This window comes from Pseudophryne corroboree, chromosome 1 (assembly GCF_028390025.1).
Source record: "Pseudophryne corroboree isolate aPseCor3 chromosome 1, aPseCor3.hap2, whole genome shotgun sequence".
NCBI lineage: Eukaryota > Metazoa > Chordata > Amphibia > Anura > Myobatrachidae > Pseudophryne > Pseudophryne corroboree.
This window is the reverse complement of record NC_086444.1, coordinates 855917570-855927881: the sequence shown is the minus strand read 5'-3', so window position 1 is coordinate 855927881 and position 10312 is coordinate 855917570. Positions and strand designations below refer to the sequence as shown.

Below are 10312 nucleotides of genomic sequence, written 5' to 3'. Positions count from 1 at the left end.
GCAGAAAGCATTTCTGAATCTGAGAGTGTCAAAGTAGACAACAAATCAGGGAACAGAAGTTCTATGAGGAGCAACAAAGGTGTTCCAGCCAATAAATAGTGAGGAGTATGCAAACATAGCTTACTGTGAACCTAAACACATACAAGAAGCAAAGTCAAGCAGTGATTGGACAGAGTGGAAGTTAGCAATTGATACAGAACTGTCAGCACTGGATGATAGCAGTACATGGACTATGGTTGATAAACCAAGTAACCGTAAAACGATCAAGAGCAAGTGGGTCTTCTGCAAGAAGTTGAATGCAGACGGAACGATAGCTCGTTAAAAAGCCCAACTTGTTGCCAAGGGATATACCCAGAAGTCTGGAATCAATTATGGAGAGATCTACTCGCCTGTCACAAGGTATAGCACCTTAAGATTAGTGATTGCTATTGCTACACTACATGATCTACTATTATATCAGTTAGACTTTGACTCCGCATTCCTGAATGGAGAGTTAGTTGAGGAAATTTACATGGAACCACCTGAACACTATGATGTGAATATATTCCAAACAGGAAAAGTTTGTCTCTTAAAGAAGTAGCTAAACGGACTCAATCAAAGTGATCATTGCTGGTATGTGAAGTTGGATGCAGTGCTACTAGAAATTAACTTTGTTAGGTGAGAGACTGATCACTGCCTATACCATAAGACTATGGAATAAAAATTGTTCATATTAGCTGTATATGCGGATGATTTACCTCTGGCAGGTCAAGAAAATCACATCACTGACATGAAGCACCAGCTTAAACAAAGATTCAAGTTGAAAGATCTAGGCCCTGTAAATCACTTATTAGGCATGAAAATTGTACAAAACTTAAAAGAAGGGACTGTCACAATTGACCAATAAACATACATTGAGGCAATAATTTCCAAATATGGAATGACAGATGCAAAACCAGTAAGCACTCCCATTTATAAAAGTGTAAAGATGGACAAGGCCATGTCAACAAGCAGCAAGGGGAAGATAGAGCAAATGCAAGAAATCCCTTATCAAAATGCTGTTGTTAGTTTGATGTATGCAAGTATTGGGACACGTCATGACATCACATATGCAGTGAGTCGGGCATGCCAGTTTGCAAATAATCCTGGGAGACAACACTGGATTGCAGTAAAAATAATTCTAAGGTACCTAAAAGGTACAAGTTCACAAAAGCTGACATTTACAAAATCAAAAGACACCAGCTTGAAAGTATTCTGTGATGCTGACTGGGGGTCAGATGAGGATGAAAGACGTTCCTACACTGGATACCTTTTTGCATTAGCAGGCGCAGCTGTCAGCTGGGAAAGTAGGAAACAGCCCATAGTTGCTCTTTCTACAACAGTGGCGGAGTATATGGTGCTCACAGAAACTTGGAAAGAAGCACTTAGTATAACAAAGACTTTGTGAGTTAGGTCTTTATCACAGTGAGATTATCAACATAGAGTGTGATAACAAGGGAGCAATAGATCTTTCTTGTAGCACAAAACATCATGGACGGTCTAAGCGCATTGCTATAAGACATCACTTCATTCGTGAATTAGCAGAAAATAAGTCCATCAGTGTGGAATATGTTGCAAGTGAAGAAAATCTTACTGACATGTTGACAAAAGGACTGTCATCACACTTGTTACAAGCATTCTTGAAGGAATGTGGACTGGAATATATTTAATGTTGATTTATTCCTACTGTTTTTGCTTCACATTTATGCTTTCGATTATTGAAATGTTGATAAAATGTCAAGTTCTTTTATATGTGACCAGAGACAGTCTTGAGCGAGGGGGAGTGTTAGTATATGGTGCGCTCCGTACCTGTATCCTTATGCATGGGATTACATGGGCACATCCTCTAGTGTTCATCCCCTAGTGTCCAGTGTACCTGGGAGGTGGAGTTAGTACACTGAGCTCCTCCATCTTAGAGAGTGAGAGTACAGCGCTGGATCTGAGCGCATGGGAGAGCTGGGAGCTGAGAGAAACCTGCAGCGTTCCTCCGCATATCGCATGTACCGCTCCTCCGGAGCTAATACAGAGCCAGGCAGTGCATCACTTCTCCTTCACAGCGGGAGTCAGACTGCATGGCCGGCAAGTCCTCTGTCCCTTATCACCAGAGCCATCCCCGCAGTCAAACCGCAGCCACATCAGGACACTGATAAGTACCGCCAATACCTGTTACCCTGTATGTTATAACAGACCAGTTGCATACTATTGCTGCATACTCAAGTCACCTGTGTATATTATGAATAAACCCAATTGCTATAAACTCATTAGTGTGTGGACTAACGTCACTGCATCAAGTACCGCAATACTCTTCCAACACCCTTGGGCTCATATATAGTGTGTAAATCTGGCTCTGGTACTAGCCAATGCCTCCCCAGCCATTTACCTCACCGCACATCCCTGGTGCTTATGTGTTGTCCGGCACATGCGCAATCAGTAATTTAATTTTATAGCGCATGAGCAGTGTGCAGATATTCATAAATTATGCTGCATTCCGCTTAGATCTGGCACAATATTTCCTCAGTCATCTCTTCTACACATAGAAATGTTACAACTAAAGGCATCAACATTTGCATTATCAATATTATGATCAAAACAAGGGCCCTCATTCCGAGTTGATCGGTCGGTATTTTTCATCGCATCGCAATGAAAATCCGCTTAGTACGCATGCGCAATATTCGCACTGCGACTGCGCCAAGTAATTTAACAATGAAGATAGTATTTTTACTCACGGCTTTTTCATCGCTCCGGCGATCGTAATGTGATTGACAGGAAATGGGTGTTACTGGGCGGAAACACGGCGTTTTATGGGCGTGTGGATGAAAACGCTACCGTTTCCGGAAAAAACGCAGGAGTGGCTGGAGAAACGGAGGAGTGGCTGGGCGAACGCTGGGTGTGTTTGTGACGTCAAACCAGGAACGACAAGCACTGAACTGATCGCACAGGCAGAGTAAGGTTGAAGTTACTCAGAAACTGCAAAGTAGTTTGTAATCGCAATATTGCGAATACATCGGTCGCAATTTTAAGAAGCTAAGATACACTCCCAGTAGGCGTAGGCTTAGCGTGTGTAACTCTGCTAAATTCGCCTTGCGACCGATCAACTCGGAATGAGGGCCAAGGTGTTTCCATACAGCCAGTGGTGGATTGGGGGGGTTAAAGTCATTGGGAGGCTTGGCGACCGTGGGGACGAATTAGGGATGGTCATTAACCATCAATTATTCAAAATCATCAATGGTCTATGGCTGATGTAGAATATATTTTACATTGATGGGGAAGAACCATATAGTTCCCCACCATCGATGACCATCCCTACGCTGAATGCAGCATATGACTCCGCCCCCAGCGGAGCTCCATCCACAATGAGCATGTGTAGCTCCATCCACAATGAGCATCACTCACTTTTCTGCAGCACCAGCCCGTGTCAGTGGTATGCAGTGCGGAGGAGCTTAGACAGCTGTCAGCAATACTAAGTCAAGTACTGTCTGAGTGATAGTCTTATGCTGCCAATATAATACCTTCCACTGGTACTATATATGAAATGATACTGCTATCACATTTGAAGAATATATTTCAGGGACAGATTGCACATTGACCTCAAAGGAATATTTCATGGTAGGCCAGACCACTGCTGAAATAATTTAGTTTTATTTTTGGAAAAATTTGCTCCAACCAGCGCTGATCGGGAACCAGCCTTGGTGGCTGAAGACAGCTCAACACTGATTTGTTAATGGTGACTAACCCCTACCCACGGATAAGGCCACCTATGCTTCCTGTTCTTGATCAGCCCACTCCTTCATGATCCCCTACTCAGCATATTCACCTGCTTCTGGCTCCCCGCTGGTGGAATCACATCCTCTTCTAGAAGCTATCTTCAGCTCTAGCTGGAAAACAATATTAAGTACTGCACTTCTGTGGGATCTGTACCATCTGTAGGATTCTGCCAATCCTTGTGTTTCCCGGTGAGAGTGGCAGCTTGGATCTGCACTGCCGCATTCTGCTTCTGAGCTGAATGCAAGCCGCCAAGAGCTGAACATTGGGTGCCATCTGTGATATGCCTGTTTATATTCCTAATGGGAGGAGGACACAGGATTTGACAAGTAGGAGTTGGCTTTCTAAATATGCACAGGTCAGTATTATGCAAAAGTTTATGCAGCTAGACAGCTGGGCTGGAGGCAGTGCAGGGTATAAGGGCAGAGTTGTCAGAACTGGGTTGGAGGCAGAGCAGCTTATAAGGGTAGAGGTTGTAGACCATAGCTGGGCTGTAGGCAGAGCAGGGTATAAGGGCTGAGTTGTCAGAGTTGGCTTAGAGGCAGAGCAGCTTATAAGGGTAGAGGTGGCAGACCAGAGCTGGGCTGTAGGCAGAGCAGGGTAAAAGTGCAGAGGTGGCAGAGCTGGGATGGAGGCAGAGTAGTTTATAAAGACAGGTGGCAGTGCAGTGCTGGGCTGGAAGCAGAACAGGGTATAAGGGCAGAGGTGGCACAGCTGGTTTGCAGGCAGAGCAGGGTATATAAGGGCAGATGTGGCAGAGCTGGGCTGGAAGCAGAGCAGAGTATAAGGGCTGAGGTGGCAGAGCTGGACTGGAGGTAGAACAGTGTATATGAGGGCAGGGGTGTATCTACCCATCGGCCAGGATGGCACTCGCCAGGGGCGCCATCCGAGCAGGGGGCGCCATCCGACGGTGCCACCCTCGGCCAATGGGTGGAATCCCTTAAGCCGTAGTGTTTGGCAATACCTGCTGTGCCGAGCTGCCTGTCATTGCCTGGGATGGAGTGTGGTGGATCACTTAGTGGGCAGGAGCTGGCGCCGGTGTCCAGCACCGCAATGCACTACAGGGAAGAAACTGAAAATAATCTACAACTCTCAGCAACCCTTGCTGTCGGGAGCTCCCAGCGGCAAGGGCTGCTGGAAGCTGTAGGTTTTTTTTCAGGTTCTTCACGTTTTTTAATGTGGTGCCAGACACCGGCGCCGACTCCTGTCTACAGAGCGATCCTCCGCCCTTCATCCCAAGCAGCTCGGCACAGCAGGTATTGCCAGACACTATGGCTATGTGCTGTGTGGGGAGGCTATGTATGTGCTGGGAGTGGGGGAGACTGCTACTATGTCCTAAGGGTGGACTACAGCTATGTGCTGGGAGGGGGATGGGAACTATGGCTATGTGCTTGAGGAGGTGAGGGGCTATGTTTCCGGGAGGGGGACTATGGCTATCTATGCTGGCAGGGAACTATTGCTATGTGATGGGAGGGGGATGGGGACTACTGTATCACTGTGTTGGGAGAGATGGAGACTACGGCTATGTGCTGGGGGGAATACGGCTATTGCTTGGGGTGGGGGGGGGGGCTATGGTTATTTACTGGGAGGGGACTATGGCTATGTGTTGGGAGGGGGATGGGGACTACGAATCCATGACTGTGGGGGCATATCTTGCAATGTGGGGGCTTATATGGCACTGTGGGGGCATATCTAGCACCATGGGGGTACATCTGGCACTGTGGGGGCATGTGTATCTGGCAATGTGGGGGCATATCTGGCAACATGGCGGAATATGTGTATCTGGCACTGTGGGGCATATCTAGCACCGTGGGGGCATATCTGGCATTGTGGGGACATGTGTGTATCTGGCACTGTGGGGGCATATGTGTATCTGGCACTGTGGGGGCATATGAGTATCTGGCACTATTGGGGGCATGTGTATCTGGCAATGCAGTATTGGGGTCATATGTGTATCACGCTCCCATTTTCATTGGCCATGTGGCATGTGGCCACACCCTTTTTTGGGTGTGTGCATGCCGTCGGCATGTGCACGCAGTACCACTAACATATTTTTCTACTTGCACCACTGGGTAGTGTGCTGCACTGCACTTCTTTGCACTACTATTTCATTATACTACCTGGCTTTGGGGGGCATTGCATCCTCAGCCAGGCCAGGCACTGCTGATGTCTCCTCAGTGTTATAAGAATTACTGTGTGGGCATAATGTGTATAGGGAACTGCTACTGTCTGGGCATGATGTGTATAAGGGTTACTACTGTGTAGTGTCATTTGAATTGGGGAACTATTGTATGGCCATGCCCCTTTCCCACAAGATCATGTCCCTTTTTTGCACATGCACCTTCCCTATTTCAAATATGGGGGGCACCAGTCCTTTACTTTGCCAGGGGCGCTCAGACCACTAGATACACCCCTGTATGAGGGCTAAAATGGCAAAGCAGAGCTGGGCTAGAGGCAGAGCAGGGAATAAAGGGTGAGGTGGCAGAGCTGGGCTGGAAGAAGAGCAGGGTATAAGGGGGTGGTGGCAAAGCTGGTGTGGAGGGTATAAGGACAGAGAAGATCTGGGCTGGAGGCAGAACAGGGTATATAAGAGCAAAGCACAACTTAGCTGGAGGCAGACCAGAGTATATAAGGGCAGAGGTAGGTCCAGAGAGTATTTTAAATATCAATACCAAGTAGCCACAACAAAATCGTACATTCCCTTTGCATTAATTAAATACTTGGGCTATATCACAATACTTTAAAGCCTTTTTTTGTGTGTTAGAGCTGCCTACTGTCATATGCTCCCCTTTGTGTTGCTGTAATGCCACATACTATTGAATGTTTTCTTTAGCCTTGACTACTAATTGTGTGCTCATCCCACCTACTTTTGTGTTAGCCACACCAGCAGTTTTTTGGACCCACCCACATGAGGTCACTTCTAAAAATATTTCCAGGACCACTTTGAATTCTCAATCCGCCCCTGCACACATCTGTTTATGGACAACAAAACATCTGTTTCACAAATAAACAGAATGTAGGGCACTTGTTCAATCACCTATACAGGAAAGCACTGAATGTTTGAAATTTGGCAATTGAAAAGGATATTCTTTTAATGACAACATACAGTACGTGCCCAGAAAACTGCATGAGTTGGCAGACTCATTATATTTGCTATCAGCGCTGACTATAATCTGCTGCAAAACTGTGTGTACTGTATGTAGCAAATAAAATGTTATTTTGTCATATTTTGGACCAAAACATTTAAGCTTGCAGCCAATCATCAAGGAACCTCAGTTTTCTGCATGTCCCTACTAGTGATGAGCGGGTTCGGTTTCTCGGAAACCGAACCCCCCCGAACTTCTCCCTTTTAACACGGGTTCGAGGCAGGTTCGAACCTTCCCGCCTTGCTCGGCTAACCCGAGCGCGCCCGAACGTCATCATCCCGCTGTCGGATTCTCGCGAGATTCGGATTCTATATAAGCAGCCGCGCGTCGCCGCCATTTTCACTCGTGCATTGGAGATGATAGGGAGAGGACGTGGCTGGCGTCCTCTCCGTTTATTGTTGAAGTTCAGTGGCGTAACTACTGCCCCCGCAGTCCTCGCGGTGGCTTGGGGGCGAGGGGCTGCGGGGGTGCCGCCACTGATTTAGAGCAGATTGACATGCGGACGAGCGTCCGCATGTCAATCTGTTGTCACTAGCCCCCCGCTGTGAAGTAGGGACACGGAGGGCACAGCACGCGCCTCTCCTGTGTCCCTCTGACTCGAGTCTCCGGCGTGTCGGGGGCGTGGCCTATGAAAAGGGGGCGTGGCTTCGCGGGAGGACCCGCGATCGCGGGCCACGCCCCCATTTTCGTCACTGAGGGGGCATGCCCAGCGCTCTGTGAGCTGCTGGCATGCCCTCTCTCCCACTGTGCGCTGAATAGACGCTGTGCGCATGCGCACAGCATCTATTCACTACTGCTCTGCTATGCAGAGCAGTGAGTGTACGAGCCTTCCAACTGCCCCCCCCCCCATCGCGGGACACTGCGGCCCGCGGGTGGGACAGTGGGACAGTCCCCAAAAAACGGGACTGTCCGACGAAAATCGGGACAGTTGGGAGGTATGCATATATGGCACTGAGGGGGCATATATGGCACTGGGGGGGGCACAGAGGGGGCATATATGGCACTGGGGGGCATATATGGCACTGCTGGGGGCACTGAGGGGGCATATATGGCACTGGGGGGGCACTGAGGGGGCATATATGGCTCTGGGGGGGCACTGAGGGGGCATATATGGCACTGTATGTGTACCTGGCACATGGGGGGGGCTATATTTGGCACTGGGGGCACGTGAGCACCTGGCATTGTGGGGGAATATCTGGCACTGGGGGCATATGTGGCACTGGGGGGAGAGGCTATATTTGGCACTGGGGGCATGTGAGTACCTGGCACCGTGGGGGAATATCTGGCACTGAGGACATATGTGGCACTGGGAGCACAGCCCTAGCAACAAGCACTACCCCCTAGCAACGAGCATGACACCCAGTGCATGAAACCCCTGGCAACGAGCATGACACCGAGTGCATGAAACACCTGGCAGCGAGCATGACACCCTGAGCATGAAAACCCCTGGCACCGTGCATGGAACCAAGAGCATGAAACCCCTGGCAACGAGCAGGTAATTTAAAAGTAATTAGAAGCCTTACTGTAGGACTTAATGTGTAATGTACATTACGGTGTGTGGCATAATGTATCACGGACATTGCGGTGTGTGTCAGAATGTGTCACAGGCATTACGGTGTGTGGCAAACTATATCACGGGCATTGTGGTATGTGGTATAATGTCTCAGGGGCATTGCAGTGTGGCATAGGGTATAACGGGCATTGCGGTATGTGTCACAGGCATTACGGTGTATGGTATACTATATCACGGGCATTGTGGTATGTGGTATAATGTCTCAGGTTCATTGCAGTGTGTGTCATAATGTATCACGGACATTGCGGTGTGTGTTATAATGTATCACGGACATTGCGGTGTGTTGTATACTATATCATGGGCATTGTGGTATGTGGTATAATGTCTCAGGTTCATTGCAGTGTGTGTCATAATGTATCACGGACATTGCGGTGTGTGTCATAATGTATCACGGACATTGCGGTGTGTGGTATACTATATCATGGGCATTGTGGTATGTGGTATAATGTCTCAGGTTCATTGCAGTGTGTGTCATAATGTATCACGGACATTGCGGTGTGTGTCATAATGTATCACGGACATTGCGGTGTGTGGTATACTATGTCACGGGCATTGTGGTATGTGGTATAATGTCTCAGGTTCATTGCAGTGTGTGTCATAATGTATCACGGACATTGCGGTGTGTGTTATAATGTATCACGGACATTGCGGTGTGTGGTATACTATATCATGGGCATTGTGGTATGTGGTATAATGTCTTAGGTTCATTGCAGTGTCTGTCATAATGTATCACGGACATTGCGGTGTGTGTCATAATGTATCACGGACATTGCGGTGTGTGGTATACTATATCATGGGCATTGTGGTATGTGGTATAATGTCTCAGGTTCATTGCAGTGTGTGTCATAATGTATCACGGACATTGCGGTGTGTGTCATAATGTATCACGGACATTGCGGTGTGTGGTATACTATATCATGGGCATTGTGGTATGTGGTATAATGTCTCAGGTTCATTGCAGTGTGTGTCATAATGTATCACGGACATTGCGGTGTGTGGCATAATGTATCACGGACATTGCGATGTGTGGCATACTATATCACGGGCATTGTGGTATGTGCTATAATGTATCAGGGGCATTGCAGTGTGTAGCATAATGTATAACGGGCATTGCGATTCCTGTCATAATGTGTCACAGGCATTACGGTGTGTGGCATAATGTGTCGGGGGCATTACGGTGTGTGCATATTGTGTCATGTGCATTATTGTGTGTGGCATAATGTCTGAGGGCCTTTGCAGTATGTGGCATAATGTATACTGGGCATTACTATAAGGAGGAAAAATGACAAATAATGGAAGGGGCATGAATCAGGATTATTTTTCTTTCCTGTGGTGGCTAACGTCTGGGCGTGCAGGTTGCAAAACTGGGGTATAAGGTAGTCTTTTCCTGCAATGCCACGCCTCTTTATGTGAAGCCACGTCCATTTAAACAAAACCACGCCCCCTTTTTGGTGGCGCGCGCCTTCGGCGCGCACATGTTTGTCCCTTTACTAGTGCCAATTATGGGGGGGGGCGCCGTAGAATTTTTTGGCTTGGGGGAGAAAAATTTCTAGTTACGCCACTGTTGAAGTTGATTGGTTTATTGCTTAATTGTGGGAAGGACTGGGGAGCAGCTGTTAGGAGGAGCACAGTGCAGAGTTTTGCTGATAAGTGACCATCAGTTTTTTATCCGTTCTCTGCCTGAAAAAAACGCTCCATACCATATCTGTGCTCAGTGTGCTGCATAATATATCTGTGCTGAGTGCTCACACTGCTTAATTGTGGGGACTGGGGAGCAGCTATAGCAGGAGTACAGTGCAGAGTTTTGCTGACA

The 10312-nt window shown here is 47.7% G+C and overlaps 1 protein-coding gene across 1 annotated transcript; it reads left to right on the top strand.

Annotated features, from left to right (window-relative positions):
- Window positions 1-967: 967 nt before the first annotated feature.
- On the top strand, window positions 968-1426 carry LOC135049968 (uncharacterized). The gene has a single exon (XM_063956018.1). It carries the CDS (start codon window positions 968-970, stop codon window positions 1424-1426), a length of 459 nt encoding a protein of 152 aa, XP_063812088.1.
- The last annotated feature ends 8886 nt before the right edge of the window (window positions 1427-10312 follow it).